Below are 16820 nucleotides of genomic sequence, written 5' to 3' on the forward strand. Positions count from 1 at the left end.
ATTTATACTTCTATGGCCCAGACACTGGGGCGCCTTCTGTTGCAGTGGTTCTCAACCTTCTAATGCCTCCATCCTTTAGAACCGCTCCTCATGGTGTGGTGACCCCCAGCCGTAAAATTATTTCCATTCTACTTCATACCTGTAATTTTGATACTTTTAAGAACAATAATGTAAATAACTTTCCTGTGGTCTTAGGCTCCCCTTGTGAAAGAGTCAGTGGATCCCCCAAAGGGTTCACGACCCACAGATTGAGAACCACCGTTCTGTTAAGTAGAAAGGTCCCTAGGAATCCCTGAGAACAGATGACCTCAAATGTGATAAATTCTCTTACTGCTTTCAAATGAGACCAAGCTTTCAGCTTTGGGGTGGTTCTCCCTTAAGGTCTAATGTAAAGGAAAACCTTTCCAAATCTTTAAATAAAAACATTGTATCTATTCTTTGAGGATCCCATGTATTTATAACAGTATATTCATATTCAGAGACTCTTGCAACATTTTCCCTTCCCTATGCAGGCTAGACTCAAACTACCTGTCCTCCTGCTTCGCCCCTCGAGTGCTGGCATCACAGGTGCGGACCCCCACACCCAGCTGCTGAAGACACTCACATTTTTCTGTTTCCACTTGCTCACGAGTTCTGAGCTCCTGCCACAGAAGCCTGCCCTCCATCTGTCTGTCTGCAGCCCTGTGCCCTGACAGCCACCTCCCGCTTTATCATCTCTGTTGCTCGATCTAAGCCCCCAGTGCCTGTCTAACTGCCTATAGAAAAGTCTCTCCTTTTACAAAGTGGAAGGACATCAGGCTCTCTTGTCAGCTCGGTGGTTTCCCCCATTTCTGACGAGGCTCCTGAGTCAGCCATTTAAGGAACCTGTTTGTTGGAGAAGCCAGAGCCTTCCTCTCCCTGGCACCATATATGCACAGCTGCAGTTGGAAAGCCTACACCCGCTCGATACAATGCACTGAGATATTTAGGTTTTGTGAACATCCGTGAACGTCTCTCATAGAGACACAGGGCTCCAAGCTTGTCCTCAGACGAAGTGATTATGGGACAAGAGTGTCCCACCTGCCTGTCCTGACCTGCCCAGTTTGTTTTTTTATTAACAGTTTTAGATGGGCTTGAGAAGGTATCTCTATGAGACCTAACTGGCCTTGAACTCTCAGAGATCTAGCTGCCCCTGCCTCTGCCTTCCGAGTGTTGGGATTGACTGTGTGACTCACCCACCTGACCCAAAGTGCCCAATTAGAAGAAAGTTTCCAGAGCCCTTCCCTCAGAAATCTGAGTTCAGTCTCACTGTGACCATACTTTCTGACTGATTCTTTTGCTTGTATCAGCTTCCTCGGCCCCAACCTTTTAGCCGTTAGGTCTCAGGACTTCTCAGCAGTATCTTTTATTCATGGTGTTGTCAGATTTAGCAAATCCAAGACACCCAGTTGCATTTGAATTTTAGATAAAAACAAGTTCAATTTGTAATATTTGGGACATAGATATAGTAACATTTATTTATAACCTATCAAGAAAAACTGCTCAAATTCATAATCCACCAGATAAGTTGTGTTTCATCTGGCATCCATCCATCCACCCACCCATTCATTCACTTGTATATGGTATGCACCTGCGAACTGTCAGTCACTATTTTAGGTGCTTTAAAAGCTCCACATTTCATATTTGTGTCAGGTTCTCTTGTTGCTATGGCAATGCAATTGACAGAAACAACTCAGAAGGGAGTTTATTTGGACTCACACTTAGGGAAGGCCTGGTAGTGAGAGCGGCTGTGACTGTAGTGGCAGGAGGGAGATGAACGCCAGGGCTAGCTCACTCTCTTCCCTTTCCCAGTCCATGGTGTGCTGCCACCCACATTCAGGATAGATTTCCCTTATTCCATTAAAGCTCTCCAGAAAGGCCACACAAACATGCCCAGAAATGTGTCTCCTAGGTGATTCTAAATCCAGTCAGGTGACAGTGAAGATTAGCTATCATATCCTTACACTGTATAAACTCTTACTGTATTTGCATATAGCAGCAAATACTCTTAGAGATACAACTCAGTGCCAGGTATAGCACACATCATGTTCAGACCTCCTTCACTGTCTCACAATGTCTGCATCTTATAAGGTGAATAGGTCTGAATTTGATCTAAATTAAAGCGCTCTCCACATGGGAGAAATGTGTTCCTGTGTGTTTTAGTCTGTAATATTCTCCTTTACCGTGTGTTTATATGTGCGTGCGATCTCCATCTGTTAAGAAAAATGACCCAAAGCCTCATTCTTTCTTTTTGAGACAAAGTCTTACTATGTCACCGTGCTTGGCCTCAAACTTGCAATCCTCCTGCCTCAGCCTCCTGAGTAAGTGGAATCACAGGCTCATCTGCATTTCTTTTCATCGTTGGCCACACCCTGAATTTAGACCATTGCGTCTTCATGATCATTAGGTTGTCTCTCTGCCTCCTATACTTTCTGTAAAATGGTGGTAGATCTAGAGACTTGGTCAGATTAAAATCTACTAGAACTTTTCTTTTCCTCATGTGTATGTGTGTGAGCTTCTAAGTTTATGTGCACCACATATAAACAGGAGCCCATAGGATGAGGTAGACAGCATTAGATCCTCTGGAAACCAGCACTATAGATGGTTGAGAAATACCAGGTGGAACCCAGGTCCTCTACAAAAGCAATAAGTTCTTTAAATAGATCTTCAGATCTGATTTTTTAAATCACACCATAGGTTTTTGTCCTTTTAATCACAACAATGGCACAGAACGCTCATCTCAGCTTTGGTGATTGGCAATTGGTCATTGCCAATCAATTGGTCATTGAATACAGGAGCTATTGATATGATTCAGGTTTTAAGTCCTACTCTGGGGGTGAGTTTGGGTTACACATGACACTAAAACACAGGGGCAGAGAACAACTTTGGGGGCATTCCCTCCTTCCACCTTGCTTTGAGGCAGGATCTCTCTTTTTGTTCTGTCACAATGACTACCCCAGGCCATTTGACCAATGAGCCACTGCACTGGTTTGTTTTATGTCAACTCGACACCAGCTAGAGTCATCAGAGAGAAGGGAGTCTCAATTGAGAAAACACCTCCAAAATCCTGGGCTCTAGGCAAGCCTGTAGGGCATTTCTAAACCAGTGATTAAGAGAGGAGGACCCAATCCATTGTGGGTGATGCCATCCTGGGCTGGCGGTCCTGGGTTCTATAAGAAAGCAGGCTGAGCAAGCCATGAGGTGCAAGCCAGTAGGCAGCACCTATCCGCGGCCTCTGCATCAGCTCCTGCCTCCAGGTTCCTGGCCTGCTTGAGTTCCTGTCCTGACTGCCTTTGATGACAAACTGTGTTATGGAAGTGGAAGCCAAATAAGCCTTCTTCTCCCTTGTTGCTTTGGTCACAGTGTTTCACAGCAGCAACAGTGACCCTAACTAAGACAGCCATCTTTCGGGTGATTCTCCAATCTCTACCTCTTATCTTGTCACAGCATACATATCTATGCCGATGTGGACTTTTCTGTGGGTTCTGGGTATCAAACTCACATTGTTAAGCTTGCATAGCAGGTGCTTTTGCGACTGAGTCATCTAGGCAGGCCCTAAGTTGCACATTCTTAAGAGATCATTTGGACGGGGTTGGGGATTTAGCTCAGTGTTAGAGCTGGGTTCAGTCCTCAGCTCCAGAGATAGAGACAGACAGACAGACAGACAGACAGACACACACACACACACACACACACACACACACACAGAGAGAGAGAGAGAGAGAGAGAGAGAGAGAGAGAGAGAGAGAGAGAGATTTTATTTGGCTACTGGGTGGAACCTGGTTTGGAGAGAGAAGAAGATCTCAGTATAGTCCAAGTGATACATGATGGTTCTCTGAAGAGAGCAGAGGAGCTGAAGCAGCAGGGGGCGTTATGAGGAGATGCGAGATGGAGGTGCTGGGTGAGTGGGAGGAACTAGTGAGCTGTGAGAAGGCCTGTGTAGGAAAGGCAGATGGGCTTGAGAGGCAAAGGAAGAGCACCAATGAGAAAACAGGAAGACGTGTGTCCTCTGGACAGCTTAGTGGCTCCCAGTAGAGCACTAGACATCAGGCATAGTGAGTGTTGCGATTGGAGCAGTTAAGTAAGGAAAAACAGAATGCCAAAGCCTAGGAACTGGTCCAGGATATAAAGAAACAGGAAGGGAAGATGCTGACCAGGGTGCCCCTTCGTGCTGTGCTCCCCAAGTGCTTGTTCACACCCACTTAAGTCTGTATAAATGCAACTGCATGTGTAGCAGGTGTTGGGTTTCACAAGACTGGCTGTCGCTGCCCTGGAGAAGACCCTTCTGCTCTTCAATTTTCACCTGACTTTTGGCCCAACCACCCTGTACCTCCCAGCTGCCTTCCACAAGAATTCGCCTAGCTCAGCCCTGGGTCTGGCCATGAAACTGTTCCTTAGAGGCTCGAGCCTCTTCTAAAAAAAGCAGGGATATCATGCAGGATCAGGAAGCACTTACCCTGCAAAATGCTGGAGCCTTATCCCTTCTCAAGCATCAAAGGGAAGTTAGAGAACGTTCTTGGTCCAGACAAGAAGAGGTTTGTTTGTTTATTTTCTTATAGTGCTAGGAACCCAGGTCCTTGTGTGTGTAAGTGTATTGTCACTGGGCTGTATCCTTGACATGTGAGCCTAAGCCTATATGGAAAACAAGGACCAAAGAGATTGAATCGCCCAGTGATAATGTGAATTTGGAGCTGTCAGACCATGCTCCCCAGTCCCACAGTAGAGTCCAGTCTGTCTGTCCGAACCGTGCTTAAATCCCTGTCTGCAGATGCTATCCTGTTCTTTTATAAGTTGGTCCTGGTATGAGAGGGCATAGTGGAAAGAAAAGAAGGGCTGTGCCGGTGGATTCCACTACAGCTCGATCATGAATACACTGTCTTCAGCTTAAAGCATGTCTAAGAGCCCCCATCAAGGACAGAGGCAGGGAAAGTTACATAGCCCCTCACCAAATGGTAATGTTTTGGTCAGTAATGGCCAAATACAAGATGTGAGGATCATCCCCTGAGATTATATCAACAACTGGTATGATAACCCTCTTAGCATGCACACGTATGTCACCTAATGACCTGTTTCCAAGACATCAATTGATGTGCACACAAGGAAAGAAGAAAGAAGAATAAAATTGTAGCTGGCCTGAATTTGCTATCTTTCTGGCTTGGCCTCCTAGTGTTGAGCACAAGCTATCACGCCTGGTATAGCTTCCATTTTATATACATGCATACGTACATACATACATTTATATATTCACACACATCATATTGTATAATGTGTATGTGCACACACGTGCCACCCAGGCATTACTTTCTACACTTCCAGTATGTGACATGTCTTTAGACCTTCGGGCTGAGGGAGTCTACTTCTTCTGCAGATCCTTTCAAAAGAGCCCGTGGTTGTGGTGGGGGCAACTCGGGGCAACTCCGGAGGTAAAAAGCTATATGTGCATGCAGCCTTTCCCTCTCTCCCTTTATGAGGTACCTTCCACCTCAGCTTGTGTGGTTTGATTCCTGTAATTGGTTCTGTGATAAGCTGTCACTGGGTAAGAGGTCCCGTTATTTATTAACTTTACGAAATTGAAAGGCAATGATGGGCGTAGTGGGGAGCTCTCCCGTGTTCCTATGGGAGAGGACATGCTTCCTTTAGAAATAACACCCCAAGACTGGAAATGGGCGGAAGTGGTTCGATCATCCTCACTTCCTCCAAATAACCATATGGACAGAGAGGCTGACCTCTGCACCATTTTCCTTGTCGAAGCTGTCATAGAATTACCCCTTTCCGGTTTCCTGCTATCTAACCTTTGTCTTGGTGAAGAGTTTGCTTTGCTGAACGCCAAGGCCTACTTTCCCTTTTCATCTAGGGTGCAAGAAAGCATGGTCTTTCACTTCTTTCACTCAAATTTCAGCTAGGGCTGTATTGTCAAACAGCATGTGCTTCTTCGGGTCTGGTGGTCTTGAGTTCGAATCTTACCTACGCCAGTAACTAGTCTTGTGCCCTTGGGAAAACAGCATTACACCTCTGACTCTGAGCTTTCTGTAGACTAGAAATTACAGCAGCCACGGGGTCTGGGGTATTGTGAGTGTAGAAGGTCTTGGCACAATACCTTACCTTACTCAACGAAGTGGGTAGCTATGAGGCTGGTAAGATAGCTCAGTAAGTGCTTGATGCACAAGTCTTCCAACTTGAGCTGGGTTCCCAGAACCCACATGGTGGAATGAGAGAGAGGACTGATCACTAGATCTCTACTTGTGGCATGTGTATGCACATACACATTATATAATACAATAATAATACATGTGTATATAAGCATATGTGTGTATCCAGGTGTGTGTGTGTGTGTGTGTGTGTGTGTGTGTGTGTGTGTGTGTGTCTGGCTACAACTGCCTTTTCATTTCTTTTCCCTGAATGATTCTGATTTAGTGAGTTTGGGGCCAGCCTGGGCTACATGATACACCGCCATGGCCATCAGATACCTGTGTTGGAACCATTCTCAGCAAACTTCAAACATGTCTCCATAAGTCTGCTCTCTGCCCAGGCAGTTTTTTTGGTTTGTTTGGTTCGTTGGTTGGTTGGCTTGGTTTTTGGTTTCTGTTTGTTTGTTTGACTGAATTTTGTTTTCCCAAGACAAAGTTTCTCCGGGTAGCCTTGGCTACCGGAGAGCTAGCTCTACGTAGACCAGAACTCACAGAGATCTGCCTGCCTCTGCCTCTCCATTGATGGGATTAAAGGCGTGTGCCACCACCTCCAGGCAATCGCCCGTGAGGTTTTGAAGGTAAATCCACAAACCCTGTCTTTCTGTTGCCTTCACTTGCTTCTCCATCTGAAGTGGATATGTCCCTGCCTCCCCACACCCAGCTCTCTTCCCCTCCATTGGAGCCTGTATTCTGTCATTACCTGGCGTCATTTATGCTTCTGTCTCTTCCTGTCCCAGTTCCACAGTGGCTTGTCTGACACTGGTTGCTCCTGTCTATCCTAGCAGTGTGAGGTCAGAACCAAAGACGCTTTCTTGGCCCTTCCCCACGCTTTCTCTTAACCTGCAAAGCAAATTCCCCCACACGTAAAGCACCTTTGCCCTTTGCCCTTTGCCATTCCAGACCCAACATGTGCAGCACCAGTGTGTACGACCTGGAAGATATCCCCCTGGAAGACGATGATCCGAACAGCATAGAGTTCAAAATCCTGGCCTTCTATGCCAGACACCATGTCTTCAAGAGCACCCCGGCTGTCTTCTCCCCCAAGCTCTCCAGGACCAGAAGTTTGTCCCAGAAAGCACTGGGGACTTGGTCAACTGACTCCTGGACACAGATATCGTTGCCCTGTAGAGATTCCCTCTCCAGTGAAAAGCACATAAGCTTGGGCAAGAAGAAGTCTTCTTGGAGAACACTCTTCAGAGTAACAGAGAAGGAGGAAGAGCCGCCGAGCTCCCCAAAGGAGATCCATGCTCAGGGCCCCTTCCCGGTAGAGCGGCAGGGTAGGAACCAGCACTGGTCCAGATCCCTGTCCAGCGTGGAGCAGTGCCTGGAGAGTGAAGGTAGGCTTGTGGAGCCTTGCTAGCCCTCTCCTTCCTGTGTGCTAAGTGGTCAGCCTCCTCCTACCTGCTGAAGATAGAGGACTGGGCTTTCTCCTTCTTTGATCTTCCACCATAACTCTCCCCAAGAAAGGAAGACGGTCGGAGTGAATGGTGGCAGCAGAGGTTTTCTGGTTCTGTGACAGTGACTAAGCTTGCTTTGAAAGAGAAGTGTAACAGAAGGCACCTTAGGCAGGTCAGAGGCTTTGCCTCTCCTGGGCCAGTCCACCTCTGCGGACCCTGGGTCCTGGGTTTACACCCATATACTGGGGAGTCACAACCTCTCCTACTTCTTCCTGTCGATGGAAAAATGGAGGGGAAGAGTCAGTTATCCCAGCATTCAGACAGCGGAGGCAGGACTTTCAAGGGCTCGTGGCCAACCTTGGCTATATAGTGAGATGAGTGCCAACCTGGGCTACATGAGACCCAGTCTTCAACAACAAATAAACAAAGGAAAGAGGGAGAAAGAGAAAGGAAGAGAAGGGGAAGAGAGAGAAGAGAAAAGAGACAGGGAGTGGGAAGAGACATGAGAGGAGTGGGAGGGAGGGAGGGTAGAGGAAGGGAAAGAATGAAGAAAGGAAGGAAGGAAAGGCAGTCAGGCAAAGAGATATGAGCAAATAGGTTTTCAGTTGAACACACTGGCTCGCTTAGGAGGCCAGCTTAGGACTATACTGTAAGACTGTCTTGAAAAACAAAATGAAACAAAATACTTGGGGCTAGAGAGATGGCTCAGTGGTTAAGAGCACTGACTGCAACCACATGGTGGCTCACAACCATCTGTAACGGGATCTGATGCCCTCTTCTGGAGTGTCTGAGGTCAGAGACAGTGTACTCACATACATAAAATAAATAAACCTTTAAAAAAAAAAAAGAAACAAAATACTTTTCGAAACGTAAACCACCAGGCTGGAGACGTGGCTCAGTGGTTAAGAGCACTGCTGCTCTTCCAGAGGTCCTGAGTTCAATTCCCAGCACCCATGTGCCAGCTCACAGAGTCTACAACTATAGTCCCATGGAACCCAATGCCCTCTTCTGGTGTGCATGCAGACAAAACACTTATTTATTTGTTTAAAAAATGCATAAATTAAATCTTTTGAAAAGGGAAGATTTTCCAAAAAAAAATGTAAACCATTCTTTAAAAAAAAAAAAAAACACACAACTGATAAAGTCTTCCCTTTAGGAAAAAAGCAATTGTGTTGAACAAGACACTGTCACCGAGGGCTTTACCTCCACTCACAGACCTCCCATCCTCACACCCACTCCCACCCACCCCAGCAGAGCCCCTTCCTGCCAGGTTTGGTGGGCCTAGGCAACCTGGCCATAACTCGTCAACAGATGGCAGTAAGGGCCCAGTTTTAAAGTGTGGCCGTCAACCCTGCATGTGGATGGCTCCAAACCAGTCTGTGACCGAGGGAACGTCTTCAGTTAAGCCGGGGAGGGACCCAGGCTCCAGAGAAGATGGAGAACCCGTCACCCAGAGGCAGCGAGGCTTTGTGGAGGGCCGTTGCTGTCTGGAGCACACAGAGACCATCTTCCCAGAGCTGTTTAGCTCTCACAGCAAAAGGAGGCACCTGCTCCCTAAACGCAAGGGCGGCTGAGACCACACAGCACCCTCCTCTCCTGCCCCGTGCTCCCACACATGAGCACCTATTGTGGATCAGAGCTGGGAGCCTGGAGGCCGCCGTGACCTGGCTTTGGGGGTCACTGTGGCCTGCACAGGGAGACAGGACGTTTCCACAGCCTTCCTTCCCCACTTCCTAGAGTAAAGGACACAACAGAAGTATTGCTTGGCTTTCCTACCTACGTTTTCAAAAGGAATCACTCGCACCCTCTCTCCCTTTTTAGAAAGAAGAAAGATAACTTCCAGGTGAGATTAAGAACAAAACTAAATTCACTGTGAGAGCGGGTGTATTGGCCAAATTGTATCTTAGGCTGAATAAGCATATATCACAATGCACATAGCATATATCACAATGCACATAACCATAATGCATAGGGTTTTTTAATAATTATTTATTTTATATGAGTACACTGTCACTGTCTTCAGCCACACCAGAAGAGGGCATTGGATCCCATTACAGATGGTTGTGAGCCACCGTGTGGTTGCCGGGACTTGAACTCATGACCTCTGGAAGAGCAGCCACCACTCTTAACCGCTGAGCTCTTAACTCCAGCCCCCATAATTCATGGCTTTATGCATATCTAATTATATGTCGCATGTTCTGAAGAGCGTGTTCTACGTGGCTATGGGGATTCTAGACATCATCTCTCCATTTCAAGCAGGAAGGAAAAAGAAAGGCAGAGATGGCTTTCTAGATTATTTGGCTCTCTTTATGTATATATTTGTGGGTTTGTTTACATACTTATTTGAGATAGGCCTTCGCTATGTAGCCCAGGCTGACCCCTACCTCTTGACCCACCCCCTTCGTTAATTATTGTGAATGAATGATCTTCTCGAAGTACAGTATGATTAGAGTCAGCTGCTGCACTTGGCACTAAACACAGAACCACCTCAAGTTCCTACAGTGAGCTGATTGGTGGAAAACCAATGACAGGGTTACTACCCAACAAGTCAGCCATGTACGTGCCTGCCTGCTGTACCCCACTCTCCCCAAGCAGATACAAAGCCGCATTGTCTCTGGGTGGCTATAACATTCAGTCTATGCCCTGAGTGGAAACTCGGGATACGTCACTTCCTGGCTTACAAATTCGTGGAAGACGAGTTGTACTTTACGCACTTACTCTTCTGAGGAAACTTGTAGGCTGTGCTGGCCTCAACCTCATGGCCTTGCAGCCCTGGCCTCCTAAGTGCTGAGGTGACAGATGTGGTTGTGTCTATGTCTATGTCTATGTCTATGTCTATGTCTATGTCTATGTCTATGTCTATGTCTATGTCTATGTCTATGTCTATGTCTATGTCTATGTCTATGTCTATGTAACCTTATTTACCCGTAAGCATTATTTGAATGTTTTCTACTAAACTTAAAGGAGAAATTTGTGACTATAAAAGCAAGGAGTTTCAGACTATTGAACACTTTCCTGGGAACTGAGAGGCCTCCTCCCCAATGTATAAGGTATCCCCAAACATAATCACGCTTAGTAAAAATAAAAGCACCATGAACATTCTTTCATGCAATGTTAGCCCTGCCACACTGACCCCGTTGGGTTCCTTCCTTTGCGAGGGAGGGTGGAAGGTCAGCTGTACCCCCCCCAACCCCCATCCAAGCCTGAAGAATGTCCTGCCTCAAACACAAACTCCCGGTCATAGTCCTCTCATCCGAGGTTGGCCTCTTCATACCAGAGGCCACTTCATGCCACAGCCCCAGTTCTGGGGGTGTCCTCTGAGCAGTTCTTTCTCGTTTCAGCTGTGGATTCCAAAGTTGCCTGTATTGCTAACAGAGTGGCTGAAATAGTTTACTCCTGGCCACCACCAGATGACAGCCAGAGCCAGGGAGGAGGCAAGTTCAAAGAGAGTGTCCCAAAGATTCTGCACTTTGAATTGCAAGGCCCTCAACTGAGACCCTGCGACTCGAAGAAAGGTAAGCCTTCCTTGATGAGCGTGTTGGGTGGTTGAGCATGTCGTGCCAGACAGAGGTGTATGGCTACGTTTGTGTGTACACAGCTCGGGGCTCTGCAGATTGGGAATCTCAGCCCCACTTCAAGGCAAGATAATAGAGGCCTTCAGCTCTGGCTTAAGACATCAGCCCAGGACACGGGGGTGCCATTAGCATGTTGACCAACATGTCAGCTCACTGCTAAGTCAGAAGAAAAGTCTCCCATGGAGGGAGAGGAGGAAATGTCAGCTATAATCATGTTAGTACATAGAGTTAGAGCACCCACCAACCCAGGACTCCCGGGAAACACCCAGAACTGTCAGACACCCAGGGGTGCTATTCCTTTTTCTTGCCACTGTGAGAAAAAAGCCTACCAGAAGCAAAGTAAGGGAGGGAAAAAAAGAATTTATTTCAGAGAGTTGCATCCGTGGTTGTTGGCCCCATACGTCTAGGCAGAAGAATAGCTAGCTGATGGCGGTTGTTCATTCTGTAGTCAACCAGGAAGCATGGAAAGCAGGAAGTGGCCAGTCGTAATAGCCCTCCACAGGCCTGCCCTCTGTGGCCCACTTCCTCCAACCAGGCTCCATCTCCTAAACCTCCACAGCCTTCCTAAACAGTGCCAACCATTGAGGTCAGGCATTCAAAGCGTGAACCTGTTGGGGAACAAATTCCTATTTGATTCAGCAACCCCAGGTCTGATTCAGATGGTGCTGAAAGAAGTGAGAATTGGGGACCAGATCAGACCGGTCACTGCCTACACTGTAGCAATGGCTGGGACTGCTACAGACTCGAGGAGCCTCATGGGCACCCTGGGATCAGACGAAAGACTTGAAGGGGGCCGGTTTTGCCTTCCTTCATGGCTGACCCTCATCTCAGCTCTCTCTCCTCAGCCCCTAAAAGCGGGGGCGTAATGACGGTGACAAAGTGGCCCCAGGGTCTGTAGCATGGTGAAGGACAGAGCAGAGTCCTCTCCTTGAAGGCAGTGTGTATCTCAGGCCCCGAGAGAGACAGGGTGTGGGTTTTTCCCACTGTCTGCTGTATATCTGAAACCAAAAAATGCCACAGAGGCTTTGAGTGGGGAGCCCTCCAAGATGCTAACAAGGGAGCGCCGAGACCTTATTGCCATCCCAAGTGTGCCTGGGAGGTAGAAACTGATATCCTCAGGCAGGCTAAAGCCAAGGTGCCCCTCCCTGCGTGCAGGAGGAATCCAGGACTCCAGCACTGCATCTTTCCAAGAGACAGAAACGGATAGGGCTACGGAGATTTACAGGCCTGTTTTCTCTCAGGGTTATGAGTCCAGGTTTTCACTCTCCTCGCCTCCTCCCTACGCCTTCTTGGGACTGGCTACATTAATTCCTTGGGTTCCCTTGCCTCTAGCCAAGACAAACCAGTGGGTCCCGTAGCTTTGGGAGAGCAGGCCGTAAGTCAGAAACTCGATTCCCTCAGTTTCTGGCCGTGCTGTTTGGGTTCTATTCTGCTGTGACAATCATTTTCACCATTACATTTACTAAGAAGCGAGCTGTGAAAGGAAAACCCTCACCGCCCGTGCCAACAGCAGCTATGTTTTGATCCAACTGCCATTTCAGCCCCGGGGACCTCAGAAATGTGTTCATTTCGTTCCCGTGTGTCCCACCTGGCAGAGACATGGAGAAACTGAGCATATATCTTAGTCACGTAAAAATCAACCAAGTTTAAAAGTAATGTAAACAAGGAAAGAAAACTACATGGGAGAATGAAGCGAGCTTAAGGAGGAGATTAGTCCCCAAGGAAATCTTACTCCGAGTTGGGCTGTAAGTCTGGCCCCACCCTTTCTGACAACGGCAGGATTGTAATCGGATGTGGAACTTACGGGTCTGGGAAGTCGGTTCAGCCAGTAAGGTGTTCTCTGCGCCCAGAGCCTGAGTTCAGCACACCAGTTACCATATGAAGCTGTGCGCAGGGGCATGTACCTGTGTGTCGGCACACAGACCATCTAGCCAGCCAGTCCAGCTCAGCACCAGCTCAGTAAGGGCTCCTGTTTCAACATCTAAGGTAGAAAATGATGGGGGAAGATTTCCAGTGTTAACCCTTGTTCTCCACATGCTCATGGGCACACACACACACCACACAGACACACACACACAGACACATACACACATATCACACACACACATCACACACCACACACACCACACAGACACACACAGACATACACACACATACACACATATCACACACACACATCGCACACACACTCACACCACACATACACACACAGACACACACATACACACACACACATACACACATATCACACACACACATCGCACACACACCACGCATACACACACAGACACTCACACACACACACACACACAGACACATACACACATATCACACACACATCAAACACACACACACCACACACACACATCGCACATACACACACACCACACATACACACAGACACACACACACATACACACACATATCACACACACACACACGGGATTTATATTTCACATAAGTACCATCTGCTGAGGAATAGCCTGAAAACAGGAAGGAGGGGTGGGGATATGGCTCAGTGGTGGAACATTGGCCTAGGAAGCAGGAGGCCCTGGTTTTGACCCACACCAGGTGGGGTGGGAATGGGCTGTAGTTATAAACTAGTGAAAAAATAAAAATTAAATATAAATAAGGGGAAACGTCTCCTCCGTATCTTCAGGGACAGGATTATGTGTTGTGGAACTGATTCACAGTATTCCTACAGTAAACATAGCAGTGAGTTTCTCAGGAGAAGTCGTGAATTTATCAACTAAGGACTTGACTGCTTGCTCCTCTCTTCATCCCTAACCAAGACACAAGCATTGCCACTGGAAAGAAACGTTTATTATTGTGAAAGAGATAACTGGAATTTTTATCGTCCCCAACAGATGGAGAAGACCAAATAATAAACAGGATTGTTGAACTGCTGAAATACTCGGGGGATCAGTTGGGAAGAGAGGTATGGAGCTCCTGGAGCTGATATGACTCCTGTCTGCGCCCATGCACTAGGGCAGGACAATGGAATTGTGAACCCAGCCCTAAACCTTGTCCTCTCCAGAGTCCTGGCTTCTACTTAGGCCTAAATTTTATTTCCCTTGGAGTCCACATCTTCATGCTGGCAGCATCTCAAAAATGAATCACTTTGGAAAACATAAGTAAATCTTCTGGAGCCTCCTTGGAATTTCTGGAAACTAGAAATGCAACTGTGTTATTGTAAGAAAAGACATCGGAAAATGAAACTTTGCTGCATGCATTTACCAATCCCCTTCCCCGTGTAACCGAATCTCGGGGATTCTGAATGTTTGCAATTGCCCAGCAGCCTGGGTGTGTGTCTAATGGCTGCTCAAACGCCAGGACCCTCTCCGAAATTCTCCCATACAGTCCCATAAGTGGACTGTGCCCCCTTAAAGTCTCTCTTAGCAGTTCACCTAGGAGGTAGTCTGGTGCAACTTAGGGAAGCCATAGACATGAAGAAGTGGAGACCCACGCTTTTCATTAGTGAGACAGCTGTTTTCATGTGACACTGAAAAGCAAACTCATAGTGTGGTCAGAAGACATCTTCTACTACGTCTTGTGCCCATAGATAAGCACACATCTCTCGGGTCTGTCAATCAGGATCTAGCTTATAGGTTTTTCTTTTGTAGTCAAGACTTGTTGGGAGGAAGTCAGGTCCAGAGACAATGTGTGATCACAGCTCTTCTCCCAACATCCTTGAGAGACATATGCCCAGATCATGAAAAAGGAGGGCACAGGGCCTAGGGAAGGTGTAGAATGAGAACTGAGGGTACTAGGCTAAAAAGAAGAGAGCAGAGCGTGTGAGATTTGGTCTCACCAGCAGGGGTAGGGTGCCTCAGAGGAAAGAGGAGCCTGACAGCATCATAGATACAGAACTCAAGCAGCAGGGCACAGCCCCTTAGCATGAGACTCAACTCATGGTACTCATAGCCACCCAACAAGGTCAAGGATTACCTTGTGAAGGAATGGCTTCCTCTGTAGACTAACAACAAGCAGTGAAAAACTTTAATGTGCCGTGGTAGCACACATCTATGATCCCACACTTGCAAGTTCAAGCCTGAGCTACAGAGCAAGAGCCTGCCTCAAAAGCAAAAGCCAAACAAGAGAAGCATAGCAACCCAAAGGAAACGAACAACGGAGAGTAGGAGGTTAGGGGTGAAAGCAACTGGGTAGAATAATGGGAAAGGAATCTGGATTTTTTTTTTAAAAAACAGATTTATTTATTTATTCTATATAAGTACACTGTAGCTGTCATCAGATACACCAGAAGAGGGCGTAGGATCCCATTACAGATGGTTGTGAGTCACCATGTGGTTGCTGGGAATTGAACTCAGGACCTCTGGAAGAGCAGTCAGTGCTCTTAACCACTGAGCCATCTCTCCAGCCCTGGATTTTTTTTTTTTTTGTACATTTATTTCGTGTGGAGGTGAGGAGGGACACACATGTGCCATGAGACACACGTGGAGATCAGAGGGCTTTCAGGAGTCTGTGTTCTACTTCTACCAGGGATCTTGGGGTCTTACTTGGGCATGGCAGCAAATATCCATTGAGCCTATCCCCAGCCCCCCCTTTACAAATAAATGCAGGTGGGGAGTCTCCCCTGGCTCCATTGTGCCCCCAGATCTCCTCCTCGTCTAACACTGTGCTAGCATGATGCTAGTTTAGAGATGAAGTCAACACATCTGACAACTGAGATTGCACGGAATGGATAGGGAAGCGTATGTACACCCTGAGACATTCCTAAGTCTCAGGACACATCCGTCATCCTGCCTTTTAAAAAGCACACAGCACCATTTTGCCATTCCCACTAGACCTCGGACCCGTGGGTAAGAACTTGAGTCTTAATCAGCCATGACACCTGCCCATCTTTGGTACTTGGGAAGTACCTGGGTATTGAGTAAAATTTTCAGTTTTGTTCTTATTTGTACCAGTGAAAGGGATTAACAGAGCAGGTTCATGGCTCCACTTGGCTCTGTGGGACGTGGTGCCAGGTTGACACTGCAGTCCAAAGCCTCTCTACTGTGGTTTGAGGTACAAGAATCACCTCCCCCATGCCCCCCTGATTGTTTCTCCTCTTGTACACAGATAAAGAGAGACAAGGCTTTGGTGAGCATCTTCCAGGAAGGGCTGTCCTACTCGGTGTTCAGGACCATCACAGACCTGTTCCTGAGGGACGTGGACACCAGAGGAGAGTCAGAGATCAAAGCTCAGGGCTTCAAGGCTGCCCTTGCAATAGATGCCATAGCCAAGCTCACCGCCATCGACAACCACCCAATGAACAGGATGCTGGGCTTTGGGACCAAGTACCTAAGAGAGTACTTCTCCCCCTGGGTCCAGCAGAACGGTGGATGGGTAAGTCCAACTCACTAACAAAACGAATCCTTTCAGCAAGGCACTGTGGCACATACGTGCACTTGGGAAGCCCAGGCAGGAAGAGGGTGAGTTTGGGCGCAGCCTGGACTACACAGTGAGACCTTAGTGCACACACAGCTTCTCTAATAAGGGGCAGATGATAACGATTTTATAAGACAGAGGGACCACATCTGTGAATCAGTCCTCGAGTGGCAAGAGACAAGTCCCATCAATTGGAACATATATATTTTTTTTTTTTTGGTTCTTTTTTTCGGAGCTGGGGACCGAACCCAGGG

At 47.3% G+C, this 16820-nt stretch overlaps 1 protein-coding gene and 1 long non-coding RNA gene across 6 annotated transcripts in view; one reads left to right on the forward strand and one right to left on the reverse strand.

Moving 5' to 3' along the window:
* Positions 1–16820, forward strand: part of Bcl2l14 (Bcl2-like 14) — a 40550-nt gene that overhangs the window by 18543 nt on the left and 5187 nt on the right. For all 5 annotated transcript variants that reach the window (XM_087658945.1, XM_087658946.1, NM_001024338.1 and 2 more), the window contains 4 exons: positions 7107–7543; positions 10945–11118; positions 14046–14116; positions 16258–16524. In XM_087658945.1, the coding sequence (XP_087515071.1) occupies positions 7114–7543; positions 10945–11118; positions 14046–14116; positions 16258–16524 (942 nt within the window). In that variant the 5' untranslated portion in view covers positions 7107–7113. The remainder of the gene's footprint in view (positions 1–7106; positions 7544–10944; positions 11119–14045; positions 14117–16257; positions 16525–16820) is intronic.
* The window catches only part of LOC147995106 (uncharacterized), a 38799-nt gene that overhangs the window by 15385 nt on the left and 6594 nt on the right, over positions 1–16820 (reverse strand). Inside the window, exon 2 of the long non-coding RNA XR_015687110.1 lies at positions 12983–13159. This is a non-coding gene — a long non-coding RNA (uncharacterized LOC147995106). The remainder of the gene's footprint in view (positions 1–12982; positions 13160–16820) is intronic.

Source organism: Rattus norvegicus, chromosome 4 (genome assembly GCF_021556685.1).
Source record: "Rattus norvegicus strain SHRSP/BbbUtx chromosome 4, alternate assembly SHRSP_T2T, whole genome shotgun sequence".
Classification (NCBI taxonomy): Eukaryota; Metazoa; Chordata; class Mammalia; order Rodentia; family Muridae; genus Rattus; species Rattus norvegicus.